Consider the following 21,192-nt stretch of genomic DNA (forward strand, 5'->3'; position numbering starts at 1 on the left):
GAAAAGAGTATTGTCTATGCCCGTACTCAGGTTTTACCAGCTTGAGCATATATAAACTGCAATAATAAAATCCAATATAAAGATGAAAAAATGCGGAAAGGCTAGGGCATACACTGTTTTGCACGAAATAGAAAAGCGTACCTTTTAACACATTTTCAGATTGGAAATTGTTCATGTGCAAAGGGATCTCAGCGCCATTTTACATACGTCAATAAAGGCCAATATTAGGTGCATCAAGAGATTAGGAAAGCGAATGGTAATTGCTGAGGGTGATTTGAGAAAACGAGCAAGGAAGTCTTGCACATGTATAGAGCTTGATGAAACCATGCTTGGTGTCTTGTGCACAGTTTTGGACTGAGTTCTATACTTAATGTAGAATTGTTGCTCACGAGCATGATTCCGGAAAAGAAGGGGTTAACGTTTGAGGAACGCTTGATGGCTCTGGGCCTGTACTCTATAGAGTTTAAAAGAATAGGGGGGAGGTGTGATGGATCACATTGAGACATATGGAATATTGAATAACCTGGATAGTGTGGATGTGGAGAGATGTTTCCCAGAGTGAAAGAGTGTGTGACCGGAGTGCACAGTGTCAGAAAAAGAGTCGCGATTCCATGGAATTTATTGCTATAGCCCGCTGTGGAGGCTAGGTTATTGGGTATATTTAAAGCAGAAGATTATAGCTTCTTGATTAGTCAGGTCATCAAAGGTTATGGAATAAAGGCAGGAGAATGGGGTTGGGATGAAACATAAAAAAAAGCTATTATAGAATGGCGGAGATGATAGAGTCAGGTGGGCGTAAGAAATGGGCAATAGCGGCAGAGACTTGGAGGCAACGAAGGGCGGCAAATGAAATCGGACGGGGAATGAAGGCGAAGGTTGGAACCAAGAGAGCGATGTTGGACAAAGGGGGGAGCAGACAAGGAAGCCAGGTTCAGAGTATGATCATCATTAGCGTGGAGCCATTAGGGAGGGGGAAGAAACTAAGTCATAGGGAGACTGGGGCTGGGGTTTGCAAAAGAAGAAAAAAAAGGGACGCGTGTTAGAAGGCTTGCACAGATCAAAGGAAGATCATATAACCCAAAATTAGAGATTTCCATGTCACTAGAAAATGCTGAAGGAACCCAACGGCTCCGAAACGTCTATTCTTTGTTTCTGTCCATAGATACTGCCTGACACGTTGTTCCTCCAGCAAGTTTTGTGTGTTAGTGTGGTTTTCTAGCATCTGCAGAATCTCATCTGCTTCTACATTCTTTTTGATTTCAATAATAACCTCAAGTCCATTAACCACTGTTGCCCTCACCCTTGGCACTGCACCTGCTTTGGTTGACGGATTCTTATTTTCAGTTGGAACTATCCCTTTGGAGTTTTCTATACCACCATAAAGTTCAACCCACTCCACCCCTCAGCTGTCTCTGAATCATTTGCAGTGTCTCCTCATCACTGAAGTTCTCTATCACAATCTTTTTATTGACTTAAGCCCAAAATCCGCCAACAAGTTGTTCACAGGTGTAGCCCATCTTCAAAGATCCTTCCTCGACAGGGCAGAGTTTCTCTGTTTTTTTAAAGGATGGGATAGATGGCCCCAAGTTTATTCCTTCTCCTTTCGCAGCTGAGCATGGGACTGTCCATGGCGGAGTGATCTTAAGTTACATCCTGCAAAATGTACGCTGCGTCCTACTCAATGCATTTACAGTGCCCATAAAAAAGTATTTACCCGCCCCAAGCCCTCAGAAGTTTTCATATTTTATTGTTTTGCAACATTGAATCACAATGGACATTCCTCACACAAACCTGTCTCCCTATCATTTTCAATGTTTGGTTCAGTGTACAGTACCCCAGCCTTAACCTAGTCCACACAGTTTCCTCTCTTCTGTATCCACTGCCTACCCTAGTACTTATAACCCTCTTTTGCATTTGATATAAATGCCTCCCTTTCCCCACTCTGTCCCATCTTTCTTGCCTCATTTGGACGATATTTCCCCAGATTACACACTTAGCCTCTGCTTTACTGATACTAATGTGCATTTCTATATTTTCTTTCTTTAACGCCCTCTTTGCCAACTCATCCACCCTCTCATTCCCCTTCACCCCACGAGCTGGAACCCATAGAAATTTTACCCGACCTCCTTGATTTGCAACTCTTGTGACTGACTGAAGGACTTCATAAAGTACATCCTGCCAGCTGTTTGAGTGAAAAGACCTTAAAAGACATTAAAACACCAGACAGGTTTGTGTGAGGAATGTCAGGAAGAGGAGTCAGTAGAACATGTAATTCTGAGTTGCAGGAAGTATGGGATACAGAAAGAGAGATGATGAGAATTAATCTAAGGGAATTGGGGTGCAGGAATTCACATTAAAAGGGTTATTGGGCATGGGTGAGAGAGCGCAGGTCAGGGTACCTTTAGCTTTCTTAAGGGATACAGGGGTTTTTATACGATATGATTGATAAGCAGGAATAGGATGGCCAAAGAAGGAAGGATAAAGTGTAGACCAGGGTATATGTGTGTGTGTGAAAATGAATGAAGGGATTTAGAATGTAAGTCTATCGTCTGATCCACGGTCCGGAGTAGAAGGTGGCGGTAATGCACCATTAAGCTGGGTGCCAACCGCCGAAGAAGAAGAAGAAGAAGAAGAAGAAGAAGAAGAAGAAGAAGAAGAAGAAGAAGAAGAAGAAGAAGAAGAAGAAGAAGAAGAAGAAGAATTACAATGGATTTAATAACTCTCGTTTCAAAAGTAAAAATAGATCTCTACAAATGATCAAAATTAATTATAAATATAAAGCACAAAATGAAGCTTGAAACTCCTCCAGAGTTGTCATAGCTCTCTTGGTGGCCTCCCTCACTAGTTCCCTTTTTGCACGGTCACTCAGGTTTTGAAGGCAGGCTGCCCTAGACAGGTTTACAGTTATGCCATATTCTTTCCATTTCTTGATTGACTTAACTGTACTCCAACGGATATTCAGTGACTTGAAAATGTTCTTGTATTCATCTCGTGATTTATGCTTTTCAATAACCTTTTCGAGGAGTTGCTTGGAGTGTTCTTTTATCTCCATGGCGTAGTTTTTGCCAGGATATTGACACGTCAGCAATTGAGCGTTCCCAATACAGGTGCATTTTTCTACCATCAATTGAAACACTTTGACTGCACATCGGTCTCCAAAAACATCTCCGTTTAACTAATAATGTGGAGTCTAAAACCGATTAATTGATGATTAATTGTGTATATTAAAGGGGAGTGAATACTTATGCAATCAATTATTTTGTGTTTTATGTTTGGAATTAATTTAGATCACTTCGGAAAGATCTGTTTTCACTTTGACACGAAAGAGTCTTTTTCCGTCGATCAGTATCAGAAATGACAAATTAAATCCACTATGATTTTATAAAATACGAAAACGGTGGATGAAGACTTTTTATTGGCACTCGGGAGCGCGGCTGACGGCTTTACTCTCTTTGGCCTACAAATGACCCTGAGCTTACCCCAAATTTGTTGCTGCTTTTAAATGCCTGAAAAGGCTTGGGAAGCCAAAGGCACTTAGATAAGGTTATTAATTGTTTGCCTTGTCAGCAATATACAGAACTGATAAAGTCGCAATCAAATAGTGGAACCTTCCTGTGTGAATTGAGATGCTTGTTCTTTCTTTGCGACAGTAACTAAACATCTAACATACTACATTGTCTATGGAACAACTTAAGAGCGTGGCAAGAAATATATCTCCATATTTCGTACATTATATTAAATGTAATTATGCAATAATACAATGTTATTTCTTATACTATATCGTACTGTGTTATATTGTATTGTATTACATCAATAGGTAATATAATTGCACAAAGTAATATTTAATATAATTATATATTAGATATTACATTGAGCAATTATCTCAAAAGAAACATTCTTCTGGCAACTTTGCAATGATTAATTTATCAAATGGAAACCCTTAAGCTTCAGTTTCTTTTTTCTCTCTTATAGTTATTGTACTGACGGGCGCGAATCAGGATTTAGACGGTGAGTATCTATTGCCGAAGGTTAAATGGGACAAAGTTCTGATCTTGTTAATGCCGAGTGGTCGAGGGAGGCAGCATCGACAAACGGAGAATTTACTGATTTTTTATGAGAGCGGTAACAGAGGTCGGTCCTCCCCATTCACTCCTTTTTCCTCGCTGTGGCACCCGTAAATCCAGACCCAAGCCACTCCCTCCAGCTGCAGCATCAGCAAGAGGCATCTCCTGCCTCATTTCGCCCTCTCCACTACAGCCTCGAAATAACGTCACTGCACGTCTATTACCCCTGTACTTTTAGTGCCGTCTGCGCTGCGGCACAACGGATCCAGCCAATCTGGCGAGGCGCGTTCGATCCTTACCACTTGCACTGACTCCGTGAGGTTGACCCCGAAGAGCACACACAGAATGCCAGAGGATCTCAGCAGGTCAAGCATTTTGTTTGCGTTGCCCTGGATTTTCAGCATCTGCAGAATCTCTTCTGCTCACATTCTCCATGCTTTCCAATTCCAGATCAATTCAGCGAAGCCATCTCTTCTTCTGGGATCCTTTGAACCTCCTGATAGCCTTTCTGGGAAATGTGGCGTCTCGTTTCTGGACATATACTGTTATGGTCCGGTCGACAGCCCGCATTCCGGGTCTTGATTCGGTCCGCGGACTCCGGACTCCGGGTCTTGTAGCCGTCCCTCCTTTCACCCTTAAGCCCAAATAGGATCATCTTGGCTTAAGGAGCTGCACCTGAGACCTATCGGCTGGCAGGTGTATATAAGGGGCTCTGGGACTGAGTCTAATTGGGGGGTTGGTTTGTTCCTCTGTTTGTCTTGTACCTGCTGTTCCGTCCGGTTTGCCTTGTTCGCGCCGTTGCGCTGTTCGCCTGGCTATCCTGTTTCTACCCCGGCTTGGAGTACCCACTGTTAATAATCTAGTTTTGTAAGTCCGTTCTCGTAGTCACCCTGGACCGAGCTCCCTTCCGATCCCTTGCCTCCGTCGGGTAAGCAGGCTGGACTGCCGTTGCCCGGCGGGGTTTCCTACCCCTCGCTTCCGACGGGTTGTGTCCCGCGACCTGCCCAGGCCCCTGTGTTCCTGCCTGGGAGGCCGGGCACTGCCCAAGAGTTATGCGGCCCGCCCAGGGGGCTATCCTCCCAGCATTTCTTGTCCCATAGTCCCATCCTTTAGCCTAGCCAGGTCCTGCCTTCGCCATGAACTCCAGGGTCCTGCCTTCGCCATGAACTCTCTGAACCCCAGGATCACCTTTGCATGCCACGGTCTCCCCATCTTGTTCTATCCTTTAGTTGTTCCTGTCCTACCCCTAGTACTTCAGTGCCTGCGTCCTGCATTTGGGTCCAGTCTCCACGTCCCCTTGTGACACATACGGATCCATCTCATCCACAAACACGCTGTCATTCCTTCTCCAACCTCAGAACCTCGCGTCCTGAGACACAAGTTCCGAACGCAGTCTCCTACACTGTTGATGCTCTTATAGAGTAGTAGACAAACATCGCACAGAACCGACTGAGACATATGAGACTGTAGATGTTGAAATCTGAAGCCACTAGCAATCTGCAACTTTTTATGCTGTATATCAATGATTTAGATGATGAATTAGAAGGCTTTGTTGTCAAGTTTGCAGATGATACGAAGGTTTGTGTAGGGACAAGTATTGTTGAGGAAACAAGTAGGTTGCAGACGAACTTAGGCAGATTAGCAGAATGGGCAAGAGAGTGGCAAATGAAATACAATGTTGGAGAATGCATGGCCAATTAGTTTGGTAGCAGAAATAAATGTGCAGACTATTTTCAAAACGGGGAGAAAATCCAAAAACCTGAGATGTAAAGGAACTTGGAAGTCCTTGTGCAGAACACTCAACGTTAATTTGCCGGTACAGTTAGTGATGAGGAAGGCAAATGCAATGTTGGCATACAATGTCTAGAAAACACGAGCAGGGATGTGAAACTTTATAAGGCAGTAGCGAGGCCTCACCTTGAATATTGTGAACAGTTTTGCGCTCCACTTCAAAGAAAAGATGTGCTGGCAGTGGAGAGGGTTCAGAAGAGGTTCACAAGGATGATGCCTGGAATGAAAGGTCCAGCGAGCCGGTTGATCGAAACAGGCAGAATAATAGTTTAGTATGGACTAGATAAGCTGAAGGGCTTGCTTCTATGCTGTAATGCTCCGAGTCCCACTTGTCAGATATGTCTGGTAGACCAATAAATAGTATCAGCCAATGGACCTCTGTATATTAAAATACATAATGATAGTTCAGACGGAAAGGCATCGTGCCCAGTTAACGGAAATACACTTAATATTGTTGATATAGCGAGGATTCAAGTCCATAGCTTCCTGAAAATGGCTCCACGCGTTTAAAGTGGCAGCAAAGAAAGCTTATCGCAAGCTTGCATTTATTAGTCGAGGCACTGAGTTTAAGAGTCATGAACTTACGTTGCTGTTTATCAAACTCTGGCTAATCCACATCTGGAGTATTGGACACAATTCCGGCCACCTCTTAGAAGAAAGGATTTGGGCGCTTTCGCAAGAGTGCGGAACAGGTTTACCAGGATGCTAATTTGACTGATGGGCATATTTTTGAGGAGAATTTAGTAAAATCTAGCTTGTTTTATCGGAGAGTCGGTGGACCACAGAAATTTATATCGGAAGTGAGGCATTGATAGGGTAGACAATCGGTATTTTTTCCCCAGGCCCGAAATGCTTAACATTAGAAGGCGTGCATTTCGGGAGAAAGGAGATATATGGGGATAAGTTCCTTACACAGACAGAGTACTGGGTGTCTGAAATGCGCTGTCAGCTGCGGCGCTGGAGACAATTATGACAGAGGTGTTTCAGACTCTTAGAAAGGCACGTGAATGCACAGAAAACGGAGTGATATGAACGATGTAGCAAGCAGAGTTCACGTGGAAGTTTAGTTTCTGGACTCGACACACATTCGTGGGCTGAAGGACCTGTACTCTGTTCTGTATTCTATAAGCAGGTGTGTATAGAGTGCAAAACTATACAGCACAGGAACAGGCGCTTCTTCCCTCAAAGTCCATACAGACACAATGCAGATTTTTCTAATTCCATTCGACTGTGCACAATCACCATCACACATTTGCTGCATGTTCCTATCTCATCCGATTTTTTTTTCTTAAACGTATCTATATCACGTAGATGACAGAATCGCATTGTTACCAGAAGTTAAGGGTTTATGGAAAGGAATAAATGTCCCAGCTGCGATCGACGGTGGTGGGTGGAGGGCGAGGTGTGAGGGGTTGGGGCTGGTCGGGATTTTTTTTTCACTCCATAGGACAGTTGCGATTTATAACACACTGTCTGTGAGGTGTGTTGGAGGGAGAGATTCCCACAACACTTAGGACACGATTGGAGCAGCGGTTAATTTTCAAGGCATATAGATTTCTGGATAAAATCGAATTAGACGATGGGCCATTGACGGTCAGCATGCATAGTGGTCGAATGTCATCTCTCTGCACTTGCACAGCTCCCGTGAGCTGTAAATTATGTTACTCACCCCTCTGCCAGCACCGCCCACTATTCACTTCTGTGTGTATCTTTTGCAGGCGCCATGCGACTGAGACTGACGAACGGAACGACTCGGTGCTCCGGACGGTTGGAGATCTGGCACAACGGTACCTGGGGCACGGTCTGCAGGAAGGGCTGGGGCCTAGAGGAAGAGGAGGTCGTCTGCCGTCATCTCGGTTGCGGGTTCGGTGGAAGGAAGATGCAACACAGTTTCACTGCCCTTTCCACCTCGAGCACTCAAGTCTGGCATGTCGACTGCAGTGGAACAGAGTCCTCACTTTGGCATTGCGACTTGAAGCAAGATTGCCATTTTCGGAGAGACGCAGAACTAGCCTGTGACGGTAAGCCCCCAAAGCGCAGAAGTATGTAATTAATCGGCAGTCACAGCGTAATAGCAGGATCCACACAGTCTTGCTGGGCGCCATGGTAGCGTAGCGGTTAGCGTGACGCTATTACAGCTCGGGGCGTTCCGCAGTTCGGAGTTCAAATCCGCCACCATCTGTAAAAAACTTGTACAGTCTCCGGATGCACCGGTTACCTGCGCAGTTCAAAGGCGAATGTATCATTGCAAATTTTTAATACGGTGCGTGGCTGGCCGGTATGGCTCATTGGAGGGCCTGTTGCGTTCTGTATTTCTTAATGAAAAAGTCAAATATACTGACATAATGTAATTGGTGCAAGGAGTGGTTTTACATTTCTGAGATACGGTGAAAAGCTTACCTTGCATACAATTCATGAAAATCAAACTACCGTGCATTGAGGTAGAGCATGATTATTAAAAAGAGTAACAGGGTGCAGATAAAAGTGCAATAAAGATAATGCTCAGTGCATGCAAACAATAAGGTGCAGGGGCCACAACAGCGCAAACTGCGAGGTGAACGAGGACTGTTTAACAGTCTTATATAGTGGTGCTAGAAAGTTTGCGAACCCTGTAGAGTTTTCTCTATTTCTGCATAAATATGATCTAAAATGTGATCAGATCTTCACGTAAATCCTAAAACTAGATAAAGAACCCAAACCCAGAGGAAGCAGGATCTCCCAGTGGCCACACATTTTAATTCCACGTCCCATTCCCATTCCGATATGTCAATGCTTGGCCTCTTCTACTGTCGAGAGGAAGACCTGACGAAGGGTCTCGGCCCGAAACGTCGACAGTGCTTCTCCGTATAGATGCTGCTTGGCCTGCTGCGTTCCACTAGCATTTTGCGTGTGTACCTTATATTCCGTCTGGGTAGCCTCCAACCTGATGGCATGAGTATTGATTTATCTAACTTCCGTTAATGCCCCTCCTCCTTTTCTTACCCCATCCCTATTTTTTTCTCTTTTTTCCTCTCACAATAACTCCTTGTCTGTTCTCCATCTTCCTCTGGTGCGCCCCTCCCCTTTCTTTCTTCCAAGGCCTTCCGTCCTATAATACCCCCCCCCTTCTCCAGCCTTGTATCCCTTTTGCCAATCAACTTCCCAGCTCTTAGCTTAATTTCTCCCCCTCCTGTCTTCTCCTATCATTTCGGGTCTCTCCCTCCCCTTCCCACTTTCAAATCTCTTTTCTCTGTTAGTCCTGAGGAAGGGTCTTGGTCCAAAACGTCGACTGTACTTCTTGTCGAAGCTGCCTGGTCTGCAGCTTTCCACCAGAATTTTGTGTTTGTTGCTTGAATTTCCAGCAACTGCAGATTTTCTCGTGTTTGCGTTTTCAAATCTAGGGGAAGCTGGTTTCCGTGATGTGCAGGGCCATGTCAACAGCTCTCTGCAGTTTATTGCGGTCACGGGCAGATAGATGCCATATAAAAATGTGATGCATCCAGATAGGACGCTTTCTTTGAAATTGCTAAGAGTAGACGAGGTCATGCCAATTTTCTTTAGCCTCCCGAAGGTGGACCGGGACAAGGCAAATTTCTTGAGCCTCTTCAGGCGTCAGAAGCGATGGTGAGCTTTTATGCCCGGCGCTTCTATGTGATTGGACAGTCTAATTCTGAACTAAAAATGTCAGCCCTCTCAGCCTCAACGTCTTTGATGTACTTAGGAGAATATGCACCGATATCCTCTCCCCTCGAAGAAAATGACCAGCTGTTTTGATGACGGAAAGTTTGTTGCCATAACACCACACTACGAAGTCCTCTCTCTCTTTTCCACGACTCATCTTTCTTTGACATACGGCCTGTTACGTTTGCAAGCATGTGGATGTAGTTAGAGCAGAATCTGGCCACGCAGCGGTGAGTGTTCCGGAACTATAGTCACGGGATGTAGACGCAACCTTGTGCATTATCAGTTTTGAGAAGAACCGTGGCGGAGGTGTGGGTGCTAATTGCAGACCATTAGTCAGGAAGTTTGATATCCATTTATAGAGGGAGGTGTTGATTCCCAGGTTTCGGAGTTTGGTGGTGAGAATGCTTGGTATTATAGTATAATTATAAGCATCATGAGCTTTACCAGTTCGGAAAAATATCGTGGGCCGAATGCCCTCTTCCAGTGCTCTACTGTTCTACATTCTATATTTATATTTGCATATCAACTGGAGGTTTCCATTAATTTTGTTTTTACAGATCAACCGACGAGACCATCGATGTTAATCGTGGGCTTCAGACACACTTACTTGGAAGGCGAAGATATCACCATCCAGTGTTCAACCCCGTCGTTTTACAGGGGGAGCGTTTTTTACTTAAACAACCGTTACGGGCCCTCTTCTGAAGTATCATTGGCGGCTTCAGCTAATGATTTCAGCGTTTCCTTCGTGATCGCCAACGCGACTGCGAAGCAGAGTGGGGATTATCTGTGCCGTTATCAGATCTATCGAGACGGTGTGTGGGTCGACTCAGCTAGTTCCTCTGTGGCGATTACGGTACAAGGTGGGTGGTACAAGGCATACGGTGCATTGGATTCATCAACCATAGGATTGAGTTTAAGAGCTGAGAGGTAATGTTACACCTATATAGGAACCTGGTCAGACCCCACTTGGAGTGCTGACCTGAGTTTTGGTTACCTCACTACAGGAAGGATGTGGAAACTATAGAAAGGGTGCAGAGGAGACTTACAAGGATGTTGCCCGGATTAGAGGGAGTTCCTTGTGAGAATAGATTAAGTGAACAAGGCCTTTTCTCCTTGGAGCGACAGAGGATGAGAGGTGACCTGATAGAGGCGTATTAGATGATGAGAGGGATTGATCGTGTGGATAGTCAGAGGATTTTTCCCTGGGATGAAATGGCTAACACGAGAGGGCACAGTATTAAGGTGCTTGGAAGTAGGTACGGAGGGGATGTCAGGGGTAAGCTTTTTACGGAGGGAGTGGCGAGTGCGTGGAATAGGCTGCCGACAACGGTGGTGAAGGCGGGTATGATAGGGTCTTTTAAGAGACTCCTAGCCAGGTGCATGGAGCTTAGAAAAATAGAGGGCTATGGGTAACCCTAGATAATCTCTAAAATAAGTACGTTTTCGGCACAGCATTGTGGGCCGAAGGGCCTGTATTGTGCTGTAGGTTTTTTATGTTCTGTGACGCTGACAGTTTCTAATCACTCGCTGCATTTCCAAATGCCAGTAGATTATGATCTTCAGAATCCCAATATTAATGTTAGCCTGCAGTTTACTGACTTGTTGTTATATCCTTTCTTGAAGAAAGGCAAAACAATAGACACCTTTAGCAAACTACTTATCGCACGTTAGTTAAGTAAGTTCGAAGCACCTCTGCGAGAGCTCCTTAAATTCCACCTTAGCTTCCTACAACATCCTTGGCTACATGTGTGGGGACATGGGAAATGTTGAAACCACAAGTTCGGCCCAGTCCTACTCTCTGAGTCTCCAATTAATACAAACCTAGAGCCCCGTCTTCGCTCGTATCACAAGCTCGCGATCACAGGTGTCAATCACTTGAGACTTTCCTGCACACTTCATAATCAATCGCTCGATCAGAATATGACGTTCAATATACGGCTTTGCCGCAGACGCTGTGTAAAGCAATAAAATTACCACGAATTGCAACAATAAATAAATAATGCAAAGGGAAGGAATTATGGGATATTGTTCATGGGTCTATGTACTGTTTAGAAATATGATGACAGAGGGAAATGCTGTTTTTGAAAAGTTTGTTCTGGGTCTTCTGGTTCCTGCATCTCCTCCATATGGTGGTTAAAAAAGGAGGACTTGTACCGGATGCCGACGAGCCTTAGCAATGGATACCCAACCTCTTTAAGTTGGTCTCGTTCCTGGGCAGTGTTACGTCAATGATCGGCCTGTGTGTGTATGTCTCTTCCACAGCCTCTTACAATTCTGTCAATGGGAACACCAAGAATGTTTTCCACGGTACATATATAGAATAATGTACCGGAGTTGGGTGACATACCGAAACTCACAGACACACCTCCGTTAAACCAATTCCGCTACAGCAAGGCGCCAACCCGAAAATTCGATTCCGACTCTGGCACCACAGATGCTACTTGTTCCCCCGTGTTTCTCCAGAAGCTTGCCGTTTTCTTTCGCTCACGACTCCATCATATGCAAGACAAATTTGCTTTGCAGTTAGCATGTTTTCTGTGTAGGACCTTTTCGGGTAATCCTGATTGCTCCCACACTCCCAGAGACAGATTGGTAGGTGAATTGGCCCACCGCAAGCTGCACTGTGTGTTGGTGAACTGCAGAATCTTCAGTTGCCGCGACAGAGGAGAAGGGAGCCGTTGGAGCGAGGTTGGGGTAGTGGTGTGGTGTGGTTAGTTGAGGTGGATCCCTGTGGAGTGTCGGGGGTCCTCTTTCTTTGCCGCAACGAATTATGGGAAAATTGTAGCCTACAGTTGGACCCTGTGCTAGTCAATCGAAAGATAGATCACATTGTTCCTATCGATCCCAGATATCGATCCTGTTAACCTCAGAACCCACCGCTCGAAATTGTAGCCTTGAAATCTGTCTTGCAAAGTCAATTCTATGTTTTTATATATCTTTCCAGATCAGCCCTCGAAGCCGACGCTTGAAGTCGCACCTACCGACGGTCATCTGGATCTGTACAGAAAATTAACATGTTCTGCCTCCAACAAATACATGTTAAATATCGTTTCCCTGCATAAGGAGGGACGGAAGAATCGAGTCGGAGTTTTGCATATCAATGTTGGGCGACCATCCGCAACTTTCCATATCCGCAATACTGACAAACAAAACAGTGGCAACTACACGTGTCAATATGAAGTGCAGTCACTTGGGAGAACTTACAACTCAGCGAAAAGCAACTCAGTGCAGCTGGAAATAGGCAAGGGGAAATGTTTGTGCGGTTGTTGTGTTCTCCGCTCCAGTCTTTCCATTTCTTGTTTACAGTTCTCATTCTGTCTCTGTCAACCTTTGTATCTGGTCAGCTGTCGCACTATATTTCCCTCACTCTTTCGTTACCTGCTCCTCATTTCTGTTGCCTTCCTCTCGCTGTCAACAGCCCTTTCTCCACATCCATCTCTCCCCTACCTTCTCGCTAACTTCTCTCTCTCTCTCTGAATCGCTCAACGACCCTTCGGCCGATTTTAGCTTTAACCTTGCTTTCTCATCGACTCTCCAGCACGTTTCCCCTCCCTTTACTGTTACTAGCTCTCTGCCTCTGTTTCCCTATTTATCAGGATTTCCGGAAAAAACTCGAATTCTGCCTTTCTGTTCTGCTTCCCTCTCCATTTCTCACCCGTCTTCTCTCTCGCCCCACTGCCCTTTATTTCTGTCTCTATCTGTCTATCTATTTCTGCTGTCAAGCTGTTTTTTACTACTTTTCATTGTCATCACCTCCATCTCCACCTGCCTGCTTTGCTATATCGGCATATATGGTCCTCTCTCTCTTCCCAAACCCCAATCTCTCCCGTTCTCTTGCCTTTTCTTTCTCCCTCTCTACCTGATCCCCTCACTCTCTCACTCTTACTCTCAGTGGGACTCTGATCAATTCCTCTCTTCATCCCCTGTCTCTTAATTTCTCCTCACCCCGACGACCCTGTCACATGTCCATATTAACTCACTTCTAAGCACGATTTCTTACGTTCTGTTTTCCTCTTTCCCTCTCTCTTTCTTACCTCCCTTTCCCCTTTACCGCCTCTGTTCATCTCTCTCTTTCGTTCTCCCCATCTCTGTCTGACTTTCTCTTCCTCCATCTTTTCCCTCTTCATTACCGCTTTATCTGTCTCTTTCTCTGCCTCATTCTTTACATACACACCTCTTCCCGGATCTTCTTCCCTGCCGTTCTTTCTGTTTCTGTCTCAGCTATTCAATTGTTCGTCTGTGCCCGGTTTGCGATTAAATGCGACAGGTGGGACGAGAGTGATGCCATGTTCACTTACGCAATGATAGGGGTCCTACGGGAGGAAGTCTATAATTGGATTATTTCACCGCTTGCTTTATATCCTACGCCCCTATCCCAGTTTTCCCACACTCCGATAAGCGTGAGTCTCCTTCCTTCATGGCCTGACCCACATTACTTCCACCATGTTGCAGATGATGCCAAACTGACGCTGGTGAATGGACCAGACAACTGCTCGGGGAGGGTAGAGATTCACCATCGAGGCGAAAGGGGGCGCTTCGGAAACGGCGGTTGGGACCTGGAAGATGCTGAAGTACTTTGCCGCCAGGTGGGCTGCGGGTTTGGGGAATCCCTGCCCAGCTTTGGACCGGGAACTGGAGTCATCTGGTACACCCGGGCTGGCTGCTGGGGTAACGAAAAATCGCTTTGGGAATGCAACCCGCAAAAGTACCTCCGTGCCAGATACTGGAACAAAGAGCAAGATGCCTCGGCCAAATGTTCCGGTGAGTAACTGTGTCATTTGCTCAAACAGATGTATGCACAGGTGTAGTGAAATACTTACCTGCAGTAGCGTCACAGGTATGTAGCATCACGTACGTAACATTTCCGAGCAAGAGCAGAAATACTCAGTGGCAAGTTTATTAGGCACACTATTAAGTACAGCTGTAAACGAATCAGCCAATCAGCTGACAGCTGTTCAATACATAGCAGTATGCAGTCACGGTTAAGAGGTTCGGTTGTTGTTCAGACGAAATATCAGAATCGGGAAGAAATGTGAAGTATATTTCTTTGACCGTGGTGCCAGACGGAGCAACTTGAGTATCTCAGAAACTGCTGATCTCCTTGGATTTTCACGCACAATAGTCCCTAGAATTTACAGAGAATGGTGCGTGTAATTAGCGCTTCGGTCTGTGCGGGGAGCCGGAGAGTGTTGGGCGCCGAGGTTTCTCGAGCACCTTAATCCGTTAATTCTTGTTTAACGAGATTTGTTAATGCTTTAATTTTGTTAAGTTAATTTTGTCTGACGCAGGGATTCCGTCTATCTGTATTATTAAAACCGACGCACCTTAGCGCTCATCGCGAGGTCCTAGCTTGAAGAATATTACGTCTCACGAAGTTGCTTGGCGGAGTCACTGATGCTCTGCTGGAATTTCTATGTACAAACTTTGGTTGCCGTCTCAACATGCCAGTCTGTCAGTCTTCCGCACCTGGGTTTCATCATTGTTTATTGTCATTCTTCAGTACACCAGTGCAAAGAAGAACGAAATTATTGCTCTCCGGATCGGATGCAGCATATAAAACACAAAAAGCATAAAAAACACAATAAAACAAACAAAAAAGAAGCACAGTTAATGTAAATATGAATGCAATCCTATAAAACACATTGTATAAGTAACTGTTGTATACATAGACTGATTGAATGTACTTAAAATGTCGTTAGGTACAGGAGTATCCGCTCATAAGGTTCACCACCCTGACTGACAGGAATTGATAAAATGGTGTTAGTGGAGGCGTGTGCGTGTGTGGCGGGTTCGGTAATGGGTAGAGGTATTGATCAGCTCGAGGGCTCGAGTGAAGTAACTGTTTTTGAGTCGCGATCAACATTCCTCCTATTCTTTTTACGACAGCCTGAAAACTGCACGACACTTATTTTTTTTTGTAAGATGCATACTATGATCATTGCGAATAAAAATTTAAAAATCAGCATACTTTTATTAATTGGAGGGTACAATGAAACACAGTACAACAAGGAAAATCTTTCATGTTTCGTAAACTTCTTCTAGTTGCGCCCAATTCCAGCTGCCCGGCAATAAAGGCTACAGATGTGCGTAGGAGCGTTTGAGTTCCTGCGCGCCTGTGCACCCACACAGCTTAGAGGGAGCCGTGCGAGTGGTCTGGGCGTGGATGCTGCGTGCACTTGTGTCTGACGGGAGTAGGAGAGAGCCCATACGCAGGGCGGGTGGAGTTTCAAATATGCCACAGCATTATGGCAACAAGTTCCATGGAACGAGTATTTTCGTGATGACAGTGTTTCCCATTTTATTTCAGCTAACCCGTTAAAACCAACGATATCATTATCAAGATCGCCTTCAGTATTTGTGGAAGGAGAAAGCATTAACATAGAATGCGTGGCTCCGCGCTATTACTACAAGCTGGCCTTTTACTTGCGTAAGGTCGGGGGCGATGTGCTGGTAGCAACCGCGGCGGCTTTCAGAGGTTCTTTCGCCTTTATCAATGCAACGTCGACCATCGGAGGATCCTACAACTGCTGGTATCAGTTGGAAAGAGGTGGAAAACATTACAACTCCTCAGTGAGCGAATCTGTCAATCTTACAGTCGGAGGTAAGTTATATCTTAATTAGTAGGTGATTTAACAGTTGTACCTTCATAATGGTCGAGAAGCATCCATGCCGATAAGCAGGCTACAACACAGGAACGTGAATGCGAAATGAACTTTAACTCTGTTTCCACCTGCACAAATCTCGACATAACCTAAATATTCCATAGGACCATAAGACATATTGGCAGGATTAGGCCATTCTTCCCATCGAGTCTGCTTCGCCATGGCTGATTTACTACCACACTCAAACTAAATCTCCTGCCTTCTCTCTGTAACCTTTGACTCCATCATTAATCCAGAACCTATCAATCTCTGCTTTAAATATACCCAATTGCCTGCCCTCCACACTCGTCTGTGGCAATGAATTCCACAGATTCACCATCCCCCGGCTAATGTTCGAAAGGGGTTGCTGTGCCATCAGGCACTAGCCTCTCTCACTATAGGGAACATCCTCCTGAAGTCCTCTCTATCTAGGTATTTCTATATTCAATAAGCGTCACCAATCACCTTTCAGTTAGTCTCCCTCCCTAGCCCCACCTTTTTATTCTGGAATCTTCTCCCTTCCTTTTCAGTCCTGAAGAAGGGTCGTGACCTGAAACGTCGATGCTGCCTGACCTGTTGCGTTCCTCCCGCGTTCTGTGCGCGTTTCTTTCAATATTCGATAGTTTGCAATGAAAACCATTCTTCATTCTTCCATTCTTCTATTCTTCCTCCCCATTCTTCTAAACCTTGATGAGTACAGGCCCAGAGCCAAAGGCTCCTGTACGTTAACCATTTCATTTCAGGGATCATTCCCGTGAATCTCATCAGAAAGTACGCAGCTCTTTCCGTTTTCATTCTGTATCTTCTTGCTCTACATTTCAGTTAGCTCTACATTTACTTCATTTTCCCAGAGAAAACATAACCTGTCACTTCCAAGATATCAGATCTACGAGCCTTTGCTTATGGTAAAATAAATGCGATCGTTTGAATTTTGTGATTAAGAACTGCAGTGTGATTATGATTTGTATACACAATCTATATGATAGTTGCCTCAATATTCTTCAGAGATCTCTGTTTGGCGTCTTATTCCTAATAGGAGTATTAGGAATAAAGGGGATGAACTTAGAGCATGGATCAGTACGAGGAACTAAGATGTTGTGGCCGTTACTGAAACTTGGCTGGAGGAAGGGCAGGATTGGCTGATGCAGGTACCAGGATTTAGATGTTTTAAAAGTAATAGGGTGGGAGGTAGAAAAGGCGGGGGGAGGGGGAGTAGCATTACTGGTCAGGGATAGTATCACGGCTATAGAAAGGGAGGACCCTGCAGAGGAAGAGTCCAATGAGTCGGTGTGGGTGGAAGTCAGAAATAGGAAGGGATCAATCACTGTGCTGGGAGTAGTCTATAGGCCCCCAAAAAGCCCTCGGGACACCGAGGAGCAGATAAGCAGGCAGATTTTAGAATGGTACAGGAAATACAGGGTTGTAGTTATGGGTGATTTCAACTTCCCTCATATTAACTGGCACCTCCTGACTGCAAGGGGGATAGATGGGGCTGAATTTGGCAGGTGTGTTCAAGAAGGATTCCTGACACAATATGTGGACCGGCCGACGAGAGGAGAGGCCATACTGGATCTAGTTCTAGGTAATGAACCTGGTCAGGTGGCAGACCTCTTGGCGGGGAAGCATTTTGGTGAGAGTGACCACAACTCCCTTAGTTTCAGCATAGCTATGGAAAAAGGATAAAAACAAAATGGGAAAGTGCTTAACTGGGGAAGTGCTAACTATGAAGGGACGAGGCAGGAACTAGCGAGAGTAAATTGGAAACAGATCTTCAAGGGTGAAAGCACAGAAGTCATATGGAGGAAGCTTAGGGACCACCTGTGCTGGGTTCAGATAGATAGATAGATAGATAGATAGATAGATAGATAGATAGATACTTTATTCATCCCCATGGGGAAATTCAACTTTTTTTCCAATGTCCCATACACTTGTTGTAGCAAAACTAATTACATACAATACTCAACTCAGTAAAAAATATGATATGCATCTAAATCACTATCTCAAAAAGCATTAATAATAGCTTTTAAAAAGTTCTTAAGTCCTGGCGGTTGAATTGTAAAGCCTAATGGCATTGGGGAGTATTGACCTCTTCATCCTTTCTGAGGAGCATTGCATCGATAGTAACCTGTCGCTGAAACTGCTTCTCTGTCTCTGGATAGGTTTGTCCCACAGAGACAAGGGAAAAAATGAAAGGAAAAGGGAGTCGCGGCAGACGAAACACGTGAGGCAACTCGTCAAGAGGAAGAAGGAAGAATATGTTAGATATAAGAAGCAGGAAGCAGGAGGGGCTCATGAGAAATATAGGTTAGCCAGGAAGCAGCTTAAGAAAGGAGAGATAGAAAGGGGCATAAGAAGGCCTTGGCATGTAGGATTAAGGAGGACCCCAAGGCGTTCTATGCGTATGTGAAGAACAGAAGGATGACAAGAATGAAGGTCGGGCCGCTAAAGGATAAAGAAGGCAACATATGCCTGGAGGCGGAGGAGGTTGGGATCGTCCTAAATGAATACTTTGCTTCAGTTTTCACAAGTGAAAAGGTCCTTGATCAGGGTGAGGTCGAAATAGAACAGGCCAGTGTGCTGGACAATGTGGAGATTAAGGAAGAAGAAGTGTTGGATCTTTTTAAAGATATCAAGATTGATAAGTCGCCAGGGCCGGACGTGATATACCCCAGGTTCCTGTGGGAAGTGAGAGAAGAGACCGCTGGAGCAGTAGCTGTGTTCTTTGAATCCTCTTTGGCTGCACGGGATGTGCCGGAGGTTTGGAGAATGGCAAATGTAGTTCGATGTTTAAAAAAATGTAATAGGGAGAATTTTGGGAACTATAGACCAGTGAGTCTTACGTCGGTTGTCTATTGGAAAGGTTTCTTCAGGATAGGATCTACAAGCATTTGGAGAAGTACAGTACACTCAAGGATAGTCAACATGGCTTTGTGAAGGGAAGGTCGTGACTCACGAGTCTAATTGAGTTTTTTTGAAGAGGTAACAAAAGAAATTGATGGGGGGAGGGCGGTTGATGTGGTCTACATGGATTTTAGCAAGGCATTTGACAAGATTCCCTACGAGAGACTCAGCCAGAAAGTCATGAGGCATGGGATCAATGGAACCTTGGCCGTTTGGATAAAGAAAAAACGGCTTACAGGAGGAAAGCAGAGGGTAGCAGACAAAGGAAAGTGTTCTGCCTGGAGGTCAGTGACTAGTGGAGTGCCGCAAGGATCTGTCCTGGGACCCCTGCTCTTTCTAATTTTTATAAATGACCTGGATGAAGAGGCGGAAGGATGGGTGAGTAAGTTTGCGGATGACACGAAGATTGGAGGGATTGTGGATGGAGCTGTGAGTTGTCGAAGGTTACAAAAGAATATAGACAGGATGCAGAGTTGGGCAGAAAAGAGGTGGATGGAGTTCAGTCCGGATAAGTGTGAGGTGATGCATTTTGGAAGGACAAACTAGAAGGCTGAGTACAGGGTTAATGGCCGGTCACTTAAGAGTGTGGATGAACAGAGGGACCTTGGGGTTCAAATCCATACATCCCTCAAGGTCGCTGCACAGATGGATAGGATAGTTAAGAAGGTCTATGGGATGCAAGGGTTCATTAATAGGGGGACAGAGTTCAAGAGTAGAGCGGTCATGTTGCAACTCTACAAATCTCTGGTGAGACCACACTTTGTTCAGTATTTTGTTCAGTTCTGGTCACCTTATTATAGGAACGATGTGGAAGCTATGGAGAGGGTGCAGAGGAGATTTACCAGGATGTTGCCCGGATTGAAAAACAAGTCTTATGAGGCAAGGTTAACAGAGCTGGGACTTGTCTCTTTGGAGCGTAGAAGGATGAGAGGGGACTTGATAGAGGTCTACAAGTGTATGAGAGGTATAGATAAGGTGGATAGCCAGTACCTGTTTCCCAAGTCACGAATAACGAACACCAGAGGGCCTATGTACAAAGTTAGGGGAGGGAAGTTTAGGGGAGACATTAGGGGTACGTTTTTTTACACAGGGGTTTGTGGGTGCCTGGAATGACTTGCCAGGGATGGTGGTGGAGGCTAAAACTTTAGGGGTTTTTAACAGCCTCTTGGACAGGCACATGGATGTAAGAAATATCGAGGGATACGGGGTAGTGTGGGTTTATAATTTTTTGTAAGGAATATATGGGTCGGCACAACATCGAAGGCTGAAAGACCTGTACTGTGCTGTAGTATTCTAGTGTACTAGTGTCAGTGGTCGCAAAGTCAGCACTATTGATATGCACCAGCTGCTCATATGAACATCTACCATCTGCTCCCATGGTTTCAGGTGACGTTGATTAGTTGAGGGGAGCGGATGCAGTGGTGGGTAAGCAGGTGCTATACCTTACCTAGGGGTAATCTGCAGGCCAGTGGAGGGAAGAAACACCGTACCTCTCCTTTGCTGGAGCCGTATTACCACCCAGCCACCCCGGATAGTTGCCTATCTTGTCAAAATAGTTTGATCTCCAACCTCGATAAAGCTACGGGATATTACATTAAATAAGAGCACAGTGGGTGTAGAATTAGGCCATTCCGCCCTGCCATTCAAACATGGCTGATTAACAAAAACTTCCTGTTTCCTATAAACCCCTTAGCAATCAGGAACCTATCAATCTCTGTGTTCAGTTCACCCAGATACTTGGCCTGGAACGAGCGGCATGTGAAAGCTAGTCGCCAGGTAGAGAATGGGAAATGTCTGCATGTACAGTCTAGGGAGCAGGCCTGATTATCCTTGCTTTTATATTCGTGGAATGGAAGGTTGGCACCTGGTGGCGCTTGAAGGCAAGCAGGAAAGTTCGAAACAATTCTGGTTAGGCAGCATCTATTCAAGTCAGCTGCCCGACAGCCGACGTAAATGCATTGACACGTCTCTCTCTCTTCAGATGCTGCCTGACCTGCTGTATCAGTTCGAGACTCTTATGGACATTTCAGATACTTGTTTACCGGAGTGTTAATCCAGGATGTCGGTCCGAAACTTCACTGTCTTTTATCTATTATTTTAATATTTCTTTTCAGTTGTTTTTTTTTCAGAGA

The 21,192-nt window shown here is 45.1% G+C and overlaps 1 protein-coding gene across 1 annotated transcript in view; it reads left to right on the forward strand.

Moving 5' to 3' along the window:
• Positions 1–21,192, forward strand: part of LOC140715543 (scavenger receptor cysteine-rich type 1 protein M130-like) — a 70,575-nt gene that overhangs the window by 17,968 nt on the left and 31,415 nt on the right. The window contains exons 3-7 of the mRNA XM_073027898.1: positions 3,973–4,008; positions 7,574–7,876; positions 10,076–10,378; positions 13,740–14,279; positions 15,826–16,119. Coding sequence (XP_072883999.1) covers positions 3,973–4,008; positions 7,574–7,876; positions 10,076–10,378; positions 13,740–14,279; positions 15,826–16,119 — 1,476 coding nt within the window. The remainder of the gene's footprint in view (positions 1–3,972; positions 4,009–7,573; positions 7,877–10,075; positions 10,379–13,739; positions 14,280–15,825; positions 16,120–21,192) is intronic.

The sequence above is a fragment of the Hemitrygon akajei genome, chromosome 24 (assembly GCF_048418815.1).
Source record: "Hemitrygon akajei chromosome 24, sHemAka1.3, whole genome shotgun sequence".
Classification (NCBI taxonomy): domain Eukaryota; kingdom Metazoa; phylum Chordata; class Chondrichthyes; order Myliobatiformes; family Dasyatidae; genus Hemitrygon; species Hemitrygon akajei.